This window comes from Pyrus communis, chromosome 17 (assembly GCF_963583255.1).
Source record: "Pyrus communis chromosome 17, drPyrComm1.1, whole genome shotgun sequence".
In the NCBI taxonomy this organism is placed as follows: domain Eukaryota; kingdom Viridiplantae; phylum Streptophyta; class Magnoliopsida; order Rosales; family Rosaceae; genus Pyrus; species Pyrus communis.
The window spans coordinates 2664752-2677712 of record NC_084819.1 but is presented as its reverse complement, the minus strand read 5'-3'; the positions used below and the strand labels follow the sequence as shown (position 1 = coordinate 2677712).

At 38.3% G+C, this 12961-nt stretch overlaps 2 protein-coding genes across 2 annotated transcripts; one reads left to right on the top strand and one right to left on the bottom strand.

Annotated features, from left to right (window-relative positions):
- Positions 1-2186: 2186 nt before the first annotated feature.
- On the top strand, positions 2187-3502 carry LOC137723230 (uncharacterized). The gene is made up of 2 exons (XM_068462390.1): positions 2187-2745; positions 3096-3502. The coding sequence occupies exons 1-2, from the start codon at positions 2187-2189 to the stop codon at positions 3500-3502; spliced, it is 966 nt and encodes a 321-aa protein (XP_068318491.1).
- Positions 3503-8347: 4845 nt separating this feature from the next.
- On the bottom strand, positions 8348-8914 carry LOC137723229 (toll/interleukin-1 receptor-like protein). Its single transcript, XM_068462389.1, has one exon. It carries the CDS (start codon positions 8912-8914, stop codon positions 8348-8350), a length of 567 nt encoding a protein of 188 aa, XP_068318490.1.
- Between the last annotated feature and the right edge of the window lie 4047 nt (positions 8915-12961).

Below are 12961 nucleotides of genomic sequence, written 5' to 3'. Positions count from 1 at the left end.
CCATTATTGAGCATGGCACTGACATGACTGTTGATTATGTGGCCCATTTTACTTGACTTTACCGTTTCTTTTAGCACATCTCTAAAGAGAAGAAAACGAAGAAACTTATTAGGGGATTTAAGCTTAGTATCAGGAATCTGTTATCTGTCTAGGGATTTCTTTCATTCACTCAGGCGAACGATCATCATGTCCATCAGAGCTTAATGAGGAGTGCGATGCACGAGTGAGTGGAGAGCAGAGGAATAGGGCCCGGTCAGAGTGCCACTTATTTGATGTATTTTTTAGCGAATCTCGAAAAACGCCAGAGATTCTCGTTTAGTGGTTCTCAGGGATAATCACATGGAGGACATTGGGGTAATTCTTTTGGAGAGTTCCATGCTACTTCTACATGAGGCTCTCAACATTCTATTAGGGCGAATCATCAGAGCCATTTTTTAGGAGGTACTCATAGCGTATATATGCGCGAACCCTATACTTCTTCTGGAAGGCGTTCACAGAGTTATTTTAGAGGATCCAGAGACCAGCCACATAAGACAATTCCATGGATTTGCGCTCACTGCGGACGCCGACACTATGATGCATGTAGAGATGGTTCTAAGACTTATTATCAGTGCGGGGAGACTGGTCACTTTTTACGAGGTTGCCTACATACTACTGCTGGATGAGCTGGCAAACCCACTGCTGATGTTGGGGGGTTCAATAACATCTTCGGCGTAGAGTAGGCCTTCTTGAGCACCTTCGGCCTCGAGCTGGTAAAGGATTGGGCAATAAAGGATTGAACAGTATAGCGACAAACAACTTGGAAAAGGTTCTTAACAAGTTGGGGCCCATAGCAGTAGAATTGGGATGTCTCAAATGGGTTCTCAGCGAGTTGGCAGGGTTTGTGTACTATTTGACTATGAAGGCGAGGTTGAGCCTAATATAGTCATATGTATTATTCATCTTGATTTGCTCCCTGCTAGGGCATTGTTTGATCTTGGAGTCGAGAATTCTTTTATATCAAGTACTTTTGTTTAGTCTTTGTGCATTTTACTCTTTTTTCTGGGGCCTTATATTGTTGACCAAGTAGTTCGATCTTGTGAGGCTCGCATAGGTCAGGGTGAGATGATAAACAAATGCGAGATCTAGATGTCATTATTGGCATTTATCGTGCAAATTTTGATTGTTTTGAGAAAGTGGTAACGTTTCGACCACCTGATAGACCTCAGTTTGAGTTTGCTAGAGTTCATAAACCTATTCCACCACCAGTAATGGTATCAGTCACTAAGGCTAGACGACTTATGAGCCATGGATGTCAGGGTTATTTGGCTCATGTCATAACCATTGAGCAAAAAAATATTGAGATTAACGTTATTCCAGTTGTTAGAGAATTCCCTGATGTATTTCCTGTAGAGTTATATAGCTTGCCTTCAGTGAGGGAGATCAAGTTCAATATTGACCTTATGCCAAAGACAACACCTATTTCTAAGGCTCCGTATCATATGGCACATTTGGAACTTAGAGAGCTAAAAACACAATTATAGAAGTTATTGGATAAAGGTTTAATTCGACCCAGTATTTCACCTTGGGGTGCTCTCGTTCTCTTTGTGAAGAAAAATGACAGATTTATACGTTTGTGCATCTATTATCGTGAGCTTAATAAGGTGACAATGCAAAATAAGTACCCTCTACCGAGGATTGATGACTTATTTGACCAGCTTCAAGGTGCTTAGTATTTTAGTATGCTAGATTTGATGACTCGTTATCATCAATTGAGGATCCGAGATGAGGACATAGCGAAGACAACTTTTCAGACTCACTATGGTCACTATGAGTTCTTAGTCTTGCCGTTTGGCCTGACAAATGCATCAGCTGCATTCATAGATTTGATGAATCGGGTATTCCGACCATTCATTGATCAGTTCGTGGTGGTGTTCATTGATGATATCCTAATCTATTCACAGAGTGCAACTGAGGACAAGAAACATCCGACTTGTTCTATAGACTATGAGAGATTGTCAACTGTAAGCTAAGTTTAGCAAGTGTGAGTTTTGGCTGGAGTGTGTTAAGTTCATTGGCCATGTGATCTAGCATGATGGTATTATGGTGGATATTGCGAAGGTGGAGGCAGTTGTTGGTTGGAGTCGACCTACTACAGTGACTGAGATTCAGAGTTTTTTGGCTTAGCTGGATATTAACAGAGATTCATGGCGGGTTTCTCAACATTGACACTTCCTTTGACGGGACTGACGAGGAAGGATACTTTGTTCATTTGGGATGACAAGTGCAAGGCCATCTTTGAGGAGTTGAAAGGTAGACTTGTGTTTGAAAAGTTGTCTTCGCTATGTCCTCATCTCGGATCCCCATTAGTGAGTCTGAAAGGTAGACTTGTGTTTGCGGTATACCTTTCAAAAGGTAGACTTGTGTTTGTGGTATACCTTTCAAACACAAGTCTACCTTCCATCTGGTTCTGGGGGTTTGTGGTATACACCAATGCGTCTCGTAAGGGACTAGGTTGTGTTCTGAGGCAGCACGACATGGTAGTAGCCTATGGTTCTCGCCAGTTGAAGCCGTATGAACTTAACTATCCAAACCATGATTTGGAGCAAGCTGTTGTGGTTTATGCATTAAAGCTTTGGCGACATTATCTTTATGGAGATTCTTGTGAGATTTACATCGATCACAAGAGCCTCAAGTACATCTTCACTCCGCGGAAGCTAAACTTACAACATAGACAGTGGTTGGAGTTGGTGAAAGATTATGATTGTTAGTTTCTCTAGCAAGGCGAATATAGTTGCTGATGCTCTGAGTAAGAAGTGGTTTGCTAGTGTTGCAGCTTTATCACTTCAGGTTGGTTAGTTAGAAGAGGATCTGAGGAGGATAAAGATTAAGCCTATTGATCAGAACATTAGTGGCCCACAGGCTTACTTCAATCACTCCTTATTCTCAAGAGGAAGTGGGAGCACATTACCATGGATTTTATGACAGGCTTGTTGAAGACTCGAGATAGGCATGATTCCATTTGGGTTACTTTCTTGCCGTTAAGAAGACTTATACTCTGGAGTGACTTGCGAGACTCTTCTTAGATGTGATTGTGAAGTTACATACATTTCCAGTGTCTATCATTTATGATCTTGATCCTTGTTTCATTTCTTATTTTTTAAGTAGTCTTCATAATGTTATGGGGACTAAGTTAAGTTTCAGCACAACTTTTCATCCTCAGACCGACGATCAGTCAGAGCGCACTATTCAGACCTTGAAGGATATGCTTCGAGCTTGTGTACTTGATTTGAAAGGTAGCTGGGATAAACATTTGTCGTTGGTTGAATTTGCGTATAATAATAGTTACCAGACGAGTATTCAGATGGCACCTTACGAAGCACTTTACGGAAGGAGATGCATATCTTATTTGTATTGGGATGAGGTAGGTGAGCATCGACTGTTGGGGCCAGAGTTAATGCAAATTGCTGCAGAAAAGGTTGCTATGATCTGTGCAGGCTTATTAGCAACTCAGAGTCGATAACAAAGTTATGTTAACCCTTACAGACATGAGGTGACATTCGAGGTTGGAGAATATGCTTTCTTACGGGTTTTTCCTATGAAAGGCGTCCTCAGGTTCGGGCGTAAAAGAAGCTTAGTCCAAGGTATATTGGACCGTTTTAAGATCTTAAAGAGAGTTGACAAGGTTGCCTATCGTATTGCATTACCGCCAGAGCTATCACACATTCATATGATGTTTCACGTATCTTCGTTTTGGAAGTATCGAACTGATCCATCTCATGTCATTTCATATGGGCCTATTCAGGTTATAGAGAACCTTACTTATGATGGGTACCCCATTGAAATCCTCGATCGAAGAAAGAAAGCTCTCATCACCAAGATTATTTCTTTAGTGCGCGTGTTATGGAACAATCATGGCGTGGAGGAATTGACTTAGGAGACGGAGGACAAGATGCGCCAACACTATCCACATCTGTTTGACTCTGGTGCGTTGAGTTTAGGGGACTAAACTCTTTTTAAGAGGGAAGGATGTGAAATCTAGTCCCTGGATTTTCATTATTAATTACGTATTTATTTACGTTATTTTTAATTTATTCTAATTATGTTAATTTTAGAATAGTTACAAGGTATAAATTTTCGTAATTAATCTTTTAAAATTCGTAGACCTTTCGAGGTCAAGTGTTTTCAAATAGAACTAAATTCCATGAGTGTGTAGGCGAAAGTTATTCGCGAATCGGAGTGATAACGAAGAAGTTACAGACGTTGGAAGTTCAATTAAAAAAATATGTTTAATATATAATTAGAAGCTCCCATGAATTTGGGGCAGGTCCAATTAGAGAGAGAGTGATAATGAGGAAACCAATCAGAGAAGAGAGAAGACAACCCAGTGCGACCTACTCCCCCCTCGCGACCCTACTCCTGACCCAAACCCTCTACAATTTCTGACATGATTTATGTCGATTTTTCTAGCTTTTCTTGACCTTCCATCACGACGTCAGTTTCCCTTCGGTTTCCTTTCAATCTCCACAAAAACTCGCCGAGATTTGGCCTCAGTTTCGCGAAGAACTCCACCGACGGGTCCATGAGTATTGGATGGCGATCGGCCGTTTCTGAAGCTTGTTCCTTCGACCAATGCCACCAATAGACTCTCCTTGAACCCAGGAACAAGCCCAAACACTGGTTGGTGCGTTGAGGTTCAATTTGATAACGATTCGAATAACACCCATTTAAGGTTTCGACGGTCTAGGGTGATTTCAGGCCACTTCCTGGCCGAATTAAACCTCAGTTCAGGCAACGATAATACGTGATGTCTTGATATTCGTGCCAGGGTGCATTATATCAGAGACTTGGAGCGACTAGTTTACCGCTTTACCTTTCATTGTATTATCTCTTTTGGGACTTGTATTTTGAGCCTATAGGTATGTCTTGTCCCTAGTGAGGGTTGTGTATTTTGACAGTACAGATTTGTATGTGGGGTAGAGTCCACTATCATGTTTATTATGAGGTATTAGTTCTAATATTTCATTCATATCTTGTACGTATGTTACGATGTCCTCTACGTCCTTGTGTCATGTGTCGATTCTAGACGTACGTTGAGATCGGGTATATATTTATATACACACACACACACACGGCCCAGACTCCTACGGGAGGCAGCAATGGGGAATTTCCTACAATGGATGAAAGCTTGACGGACATTGCCACGTGGAGGTAGAAGGCCTACAGGTCGTGAACTTCTTTTCCTGGAGAAGAAGCAATGACGGTATATGGGGAATAAGCATCTGCTAACTCTGTGTCAGCAACCTCGGTAATACAGAGGATGCAAGTGTTATCTAGAATGATTGGACATAAAGTGTCTGTAGGTGGTTTTTAAGTCCGCCGTCAAATCCCAGAGCTCAACCCTGGACGTATGTTGGGATCGCGCGTGTGTGTGTAAGTTCATATTCTTTTGGAAGTACTTACTCTAGAGTTGTAAATAGATTGGAGGCTAACTGAGTAAAGATTCTTGCGTTGTGTGTTTTGGTAGGCGTGAGATTTAATTTTAGCTCCGGGATTATACGGGTGGATCGAAATTGGAATTATCATATGCCGTTTGGTTGTTTGCTTCAAATATGATAAGGACAGTGTATCCGTAAATAGAATTGTAAATATGATTGTACATATATGCAGTGGCGAAGCTGTTAAGGTGCAGGGAGCCCCTCCTCTCACCGGAAAACGTGCCCAGAAATCATGGTTTGCTGCCCCATCGCCCCTCTGGTCTCACCGGATTGCAGCTCACAATTGCTGCAGTTCTCCATGGCTGCGCAGAGAAGGGAAAACATTTTTTTTTTTTTTTTTCAAATTCCAAGCCGAAACGATGTCGTTTTGGTTCTGGAAAAGTAAGTGAAACGGTGTGTTTGGACAATTGGGCTTAATTTGAAAAAAAATATATAAAAAATACTATGGGAGGACCACTTGTCCCCGTCCCTAATTTCCAACTTGACAAATAAGATTTTCCAGCATCAAACCCGCGCCGTTCCGTTTGGCCCCTTCTTACTGGTATGTTGGCTTTTTGTTTAATTTTTCGTTGGGATTTAATTGCTATTATTTAAATTCGATTTGTGCTAATGGCCATTGAGTAATTTCTGGGATTGTTCAATGGTTTTGATGATTTGGTGGTGATTTTGGTGTGATTTCTGTGATTATTTATGTGGATCTGTAGATTTAAATGTGTTCTAGTATTTGCAATGAATCCATCTGCATTCTCCATTTGATCCTTGGAATTTAGAAAGTTTGGTCCTTTTATTAAGCTGTTGCGATTTTCGAAGTTCTATTTTCTTGGATACCATTTGAGTCAGTTGAAGGTAACTGGGAGCACCATTAAAATGTTGGAGAACAATGTAAATGTAGCATATGCTATAGCACCTTATGATTTAGTCTCTGGGTTTGTAGGTTGTGTTAAAACTTGAAGCATTTTTGGCAGACCCAGTGGCAATGGAACGGTACTATAAGAAACAGTGCATAAATCATCCTTCAAATATTCGGGGTGGTCCTTCTTCTAATATTCCGAGTAGTCTTCCTATTATTCTAGGTGGTCCTTCTTCAAGTATAGTATAGAAAAAGATGCCGCATTTTGCCATTATTGTTATCTTTTCAACTTTGATTTTGATAAAGCGGGGAATGATGGAAGTGATACCTACACTGAGAAAGGGTTTAGGCATTGGAGGAAAGGATCAAAAATTTTTTGAAAATTTTCGTCCTTCGCCCCGTCAATTTCTGGCTTTGCCACTGCATATATGTACAAATCGAGTTGAGTTGTTGTAAATATATGTAAATAGGGTTATTGTAAACAAGTTCGAAAAGCCGATTGAACTGCATGCTACATCTATCTCTTATGCAAAGACATTATATTTTGTGATTACACCTTCTATTAAAATGTTCTATTTTGTTTCATTATTTACATTACATATTCTTTTTATTTTTATTTTTTATGTGATGTAAATGGCGAAGCTACATAGGGACGAGGGGGCGGCCGCCCCTCCGCTTGCTGGAAAATAAGCCAAGGAGTGAGTCTTAAGCGCCTTTGCTTCCGCCAGAAACTGGAAAATACGATGGCCCTTCTCACTCTCCATGCTGCTGCGCAGCTCCCCAGGGTTTTATTTTTTATTTTTAAACAACATCGTTTGGGCTTTGGGAATAAAAGAATTAAACGAAACGGTGCGTTTCGTATCAAAGGCAAACAAAGGATTGAGACAGCAGTGGGTGGAGTCCAAAGGCGGACAACACGCAGAACGCACCACCGTGAAAGTAAACCAAGATGGGGAGCTTTTAGGTTTTGTTTTGATGGATGTTTGGGAGGTAAATGCGAGCCGACATGTTGGGGTTGTCTGAGATGGTGATGTCTTTAGAGGAAACACCAGTTTACGGATCTTGATCAGGAGATGGGGGCACGTATGAATCTAATTCCATGGGTCGCCGTTTAATTATGCCATCATCATAGGTTCTGAGGAAAGGTTGGTTTTAAAAGGTGAATTCAAAGGTGATGGAAGTCGTTATCCATTAGAGAAGATGGACAGATTATGAAGATGCGTGAAACTTGAGGGAGTGTATGTACCAATTAATACAGGGAGCGTTTTGCATTAACTCATTATAAAACAAGTAAAGAGAGATTGCATGTTTGACACTTGATTACCATAACATCAAACAAATTAGCCACTAGGTGTCTTTCATCTAGCAATCACACCTATCACAACTTATATATATTTTTTTCTTTGGATTTGTATCACAAATAGTGACGTTTGACTAAGTTATCTTTTTGTATTTTCAGTAAAGAATTGTCAGACATCATTGCGCTGGGAAGTGAGAGAATAATAGTTGAGTGTTAGTTTGGCTGATTATACTGAGAAAAAGGTTTACTTTTATTGATAATGACCCATTATGCTACGTTTTCATAACACAACAATAAATATAACTTGTTTGTATTAATAAATTATGAATGGGGTTAATATTATCTACTATAAAAAGAATTTGGTTGTCTACATTATTTTAAAATTTTTATCCTTTTATATTTCGTCCCTTCTCTCGATAATTTCTAACTTCGCCACTAGTGATGTTGTCCTCTAAATTACAAAAAAAAAAAAAAAAAAAAAAAAAAAAAACCACTCTTTTTTAGGATTTGATTTTAATTACATGACTAATTTTTCGATCCGAACCGCTTGGGCATGAAGTCTTGTTAAAACCAAAATCTCCCCTCAATTGCATTGTAGCAAAGCTACAGTGCCTCACCCCTCCCCAAGTTTAAAATAGAGTAATGCTTTACCAAATCTAATCAAATTGTCACAAGTTTAAAGAAAATTTATAATTTTATACAAGTTAAATAATGAGTTACTTACCAGTGATTGTTTGAATAATCAAACCCAGACCGATCGGCTACAGCCTTCAAAGCATCCCTCCACTTGTGCACCTTATCAATACTGTCCTTGAAACGTTTTTCAAGTTTAGCAAAGGCACCCGCATAACTCCCATGTTGTTTTCGTACATCAGATGGATTGATGTCGTAGAATACGGGTATAACCTTCTGGCCATATCTTTCCTCGCATTCGAGTATATGCACGAGTTCATCCAAACACCATGTGGAAGAAGCATAGTTTTGTGAGAAAATGATCACCGAATGCGTGGATTTCTCGATTGCCTCTAGAAGGGCAGGTCCGATTTCTTCTCCTTTCTGAAGTCTGTAATCTATGTAGGTTTCAATTTTCTTCTGAAGTAAGGCAGCATGAAGATGGCTGGTAACACCACGGCGGGTGTCCTCACCTCTGAAACTGATAAACACATCATACTTTTCCCGACGAGGGGGGATATTAGCTACAATACCATCATCATCATCATCTCCAGCAGTAGCAGATGACGGAGAAGAAAATGTTAACCATCTGCAGCAAATCTGCAAGATCGTCATGATACACTCCATCTGTTTTTGTGTTTCTCTCAAGGTACTAACAATAGACTTGTAAATTGTGAGTAAAAAAGAAGAGAAAGAAGCAAGCGATTGATAATATATGAAAGAAAGAAAAAGGGATATTTAGGTTATTGAAAATTTTATGACGCTCAGGCTTTCTTAGAAAATCGTTAAAGAGAAGAAATGAAAAAACCCCAACTCAAGCACCTTTATCTTCCGCGTACAAAAATTCAACGCGTTCAAAGCCAAGACAACAGGTAAGGCCAAGGGCTGCCCGCTAGGGTTGATGAAACATTGATGGACATAATATTATTCAATTTATCGAGAAATTATGTTGTAGCTTCATGCTTAAACTTGCAATAAACAATCACCAACATCAGTGACGAGATGCCAGGACGCAACACATGGCTTTTGTTTTTTTCTCTGGAGCGATGCATACGGCTTTAGTATCTCAACAAAATCAATAATCACGAAAATGGGCCAGTAGCCGGCAACAGATTTCATAGCTCATGTTGAAAATTTTTTTTTCTAGAGATAGTATTTACGAAGTGATTTATAATATATTGATCCCGATAATAAGCATTGAAATTTATATCATTCATGCAGTGTTTGAAGACGGGTGTTCGTCTATACCCATGCTTCAAAAGTTTGAGCGAATCTCTTAATCAGTGGGCTACAATAAGTTAGTATCTAAAAGTCGGTCATAAAATTACGCACTTAATCACCTACAGATAAATTAGTTGTTGAGGCCGAACAACATTTTGACAAATTAATTGGTGTGTGTGTGTGTGTGTGTGTGTGTTAGTTTCCATTTACACATTTCATAAAGAGTTTTCTACAATATGCGTAGATTATCGTGACGTGTATAAGAATTAGCGTATTAACGGAAATTATGAAATTATACAACACCCTACGGGATGCACAGGTATGCGTAGTCTCATTTATGCCTTAAATTGAATTTACGGTAATGAATATCATTGTATTGATTAGAATTATCAAATTATCAATTTACTGTGGCATAATCATATTTACGTTATCTGCTAATTGTATGCTGCACTGGTGTTAGTACTCGCTCGAGCTAGGGCTAGTCTTTCACGTGTATGTTCACATTGCAACGCACGCTTGTTTTTTCTCTGGAGCGATGCATACGGCTTTAGTATCTCAACAAATTCAATAATCACGAAAATGGGCTAGTAGCCAGCAACATATTTCATAGCTCATGTTGAATTTTTTTATTTTTTATTTTCAGAGATAATATTTACGAAGTGATTTATAATATACTGATCCCGATAATAAGCATTGAAATTTGTATCATTCATGCAATGTTTGAAGAAGGGTGTTTGTCTATACCCATGCTTCAAAAGTTTGAGCGAATCTCTTAATGAGTGGGCTACAATAAGTTAGTATTTAATAGTCGGTCATAAAATTACGCACTTAATCACCTACAAATAAAATAATTGTTAAGGCCGAAGAACATTTTGACAAATTAATTGATGTGGGCTAAGCAATAAGGAGTATATAATAATATTAATTGTGTCTTTCATGACAAAAATAATAGTACGCAACTATTTATTGATGTAATCACGAATTAAAAAGTTTGAGCGAATCTCTTAATCAGTAGGTTACAATAAGTTAGTATCTAATAGTCGGTCATAAAATTACGCACTTAATCACCTACAGATAAAATAATTGTTAAGGCCGAAGAACATTTTGACAAATTAATTGATGTGGGCTAAGCAATAAGGAGTATATAATAATATTAATTGTGTCTTTCATGACAAAAATAATAGTACACAACTATTTATTGATGTAATCACGAATTAAAAAGTTTGAGCGAATCTCTTAATCAGTGGGCTACAATAAGTTAGTATCTAATAGTCGGTCATAAAATTACGCACTTAATCACCTACAGATAAAATAATTGTTAAGGCCGAAGAACATTTTGACAAATTAATTGATGTGGGCTAAGCAATAAGGAATATATAATAATATTAATTGTGTCTTTCATGACAAAAATAATAGTACGCAACTATTTATTGATGTAATCACGAATTATATTTTAGTTTTGTGATTACTTTTGACCTAGAAAATGCGGTGGAGTTGGTCTGAGGCCGGCTGTGGTCCAAACTGGAAAGAAATTATTTGGCGGGTCCAAACTGGGGACAAATTACTGAGGGAGAAATTTTTTTTTTTTTTTTGGGGTGGGGGAGGAATAAGTAAAAAAAGTGAGGAGAACAACATAGGCTTGACTCACAACGTTACACATCGCAAACGCACTCATAAAATACCAAAGTTAAATTCCAAAGCTTTAACGTAGTTGATCACCGGGACGTTTTGATTAACTTTTTAGGGTTGACCGTTGACTTTTTACGAAAATTTCCCTGGACTCTCTTTAGCGTATTTCGACTCTCTGATTTTAAATCCGCACCCCGTTTTCCCAAATTCAAACATTTAAATCAAGTTTTACTAACGGGTCCCAATGTTGTACTTAGGTGCAATTACTATCGGAGACTTCGACTTTCCTAGTTCGAACGGCTATGTCTTAGCCGGTATCTGTGAGTGGATTTTTTCTTTTCTATAGTGTGTGTGTGTATATATATTTGTTAGTTTCCATTTACACATTTCATAAAGAGTTTTCTACAATATGCGTAGATTATCGTGACGTGTATAAGAATTAGCGTATTAAAGGAAATTATGAAATTATACAACACCCTACGGGATGCACAGGTATGCGTAGTCTTATTTATGCCTTAAATTGAATTTACGGTAATGAATATCATTGTATTGATTAGAATTATCAAATTATCAATTTACTGTGGCATAATCATATTTACGTTATCTGCTCATTGTGTGTTGCACTGGTGTTAGTACTCGCCTGGGCCAGGGCTAGTCTTTCACGTGTATGTTCACATTGCACCACACACTCACTTTGGATCCATTGTAGGTGTCAGTCCTGTCCTAGATTGCTATAGGCAATTAGGAATTGTATGTGATGCTTGTAGTGCCAGTCTTCACGTGATTGTAGTACTAGAGCGTAAATCCTTATTACACCTAATCCTGTTCATGTCGAAATACCTTTGCATGAACTCGTGTATCATCTTGTGTCGATGAGCACTCGATGTGATATATTTATTTCTTCAAGATTTGGTGATTTCTAGAAGTTATATGCTTCTTTACGAATTTTACTGACATTTTGAGTTCTCAAGATGTTGCAGGCTCGGTAAATATTTTCTTACTAAATGTAATATTTATATTTGGAAACTATACTTGTTTTACGGTGAGGGGTTATTATGTTTTCAAAAAGGTTTTTACAAAACTTTATTTTTAGGCCCACTCACCCTTGTTTTTCACATCACTACACTTTTCCACATCACTACACTTTATAGCTTCGTCACCCTCTTGATGACGGCCAACATAGCTCGATTCAGAGTCTAGGTGGACATTCCAGGTCGGGGTGTATCATAATGGGTATATCCATCTTCGTCAATACAAAAAATATATTCGTTTAGTTGAGACATTATAAGTTTGCAGGTATTAATTTCATTATTAAACATTTGATGTATAAAATGATCCAATGAATGGATTTTGTTGAGTATAAAAATTAAAACATTGATGATGTTGGCTTGTCTTTGATATCTCTCATAAGCACTTCAAAACTTTACTTTCCTACAAAATGCAACTTTTGTATTCTCAAGGTAATGGTTCGGAGAATAATGGATATACAACTACATACACACACACACACACACACACACACACATATATATTATACTATTATATTATATATGAATTATATTGTTTACTATTCGGGTCGGATTCGGTTACGGATACGGTTTGGGGATCCCTATAACCATATCCAAAACCATAATCGAATAATATAAACGGTTTTTCCCCATATCCAAAATATACCCTACATACACACACACACACACACACACACACACACACATATATATTATACTATTATATTATATATGAATTATATTGTTTACTATTCGGGTCGGATTCGGTTACGGATACGGTTTGGGGATCCCTATAACCATATCC

What these genes read in the sequence shown, in the direction of transcription:
- LOC137723230 (XM_068462390.1), top strand. Translation starts at nt 2,187, where the DNA reads ATGGCGGGTTTCTCAACATTGACACTTCCTTTGACGGGACTGACGAGG. An exon ending in GTTGGTGAAAGATTATGATT is followed by an intron (nt 2,746 to 3,095) that starts GTTAGTTTCTCT and finishes ATACATTTCCAG; the next exon opens with TGTCTATCATTTATGATCTT.
- LOC137723229 (XM_068462389.1), bottom strand. Translation starts at nt 8,914, where the DNA reads ATGACGATCTTGCAGATTTGCTGCAGATGGTTAACATTTTCTTCTCCG.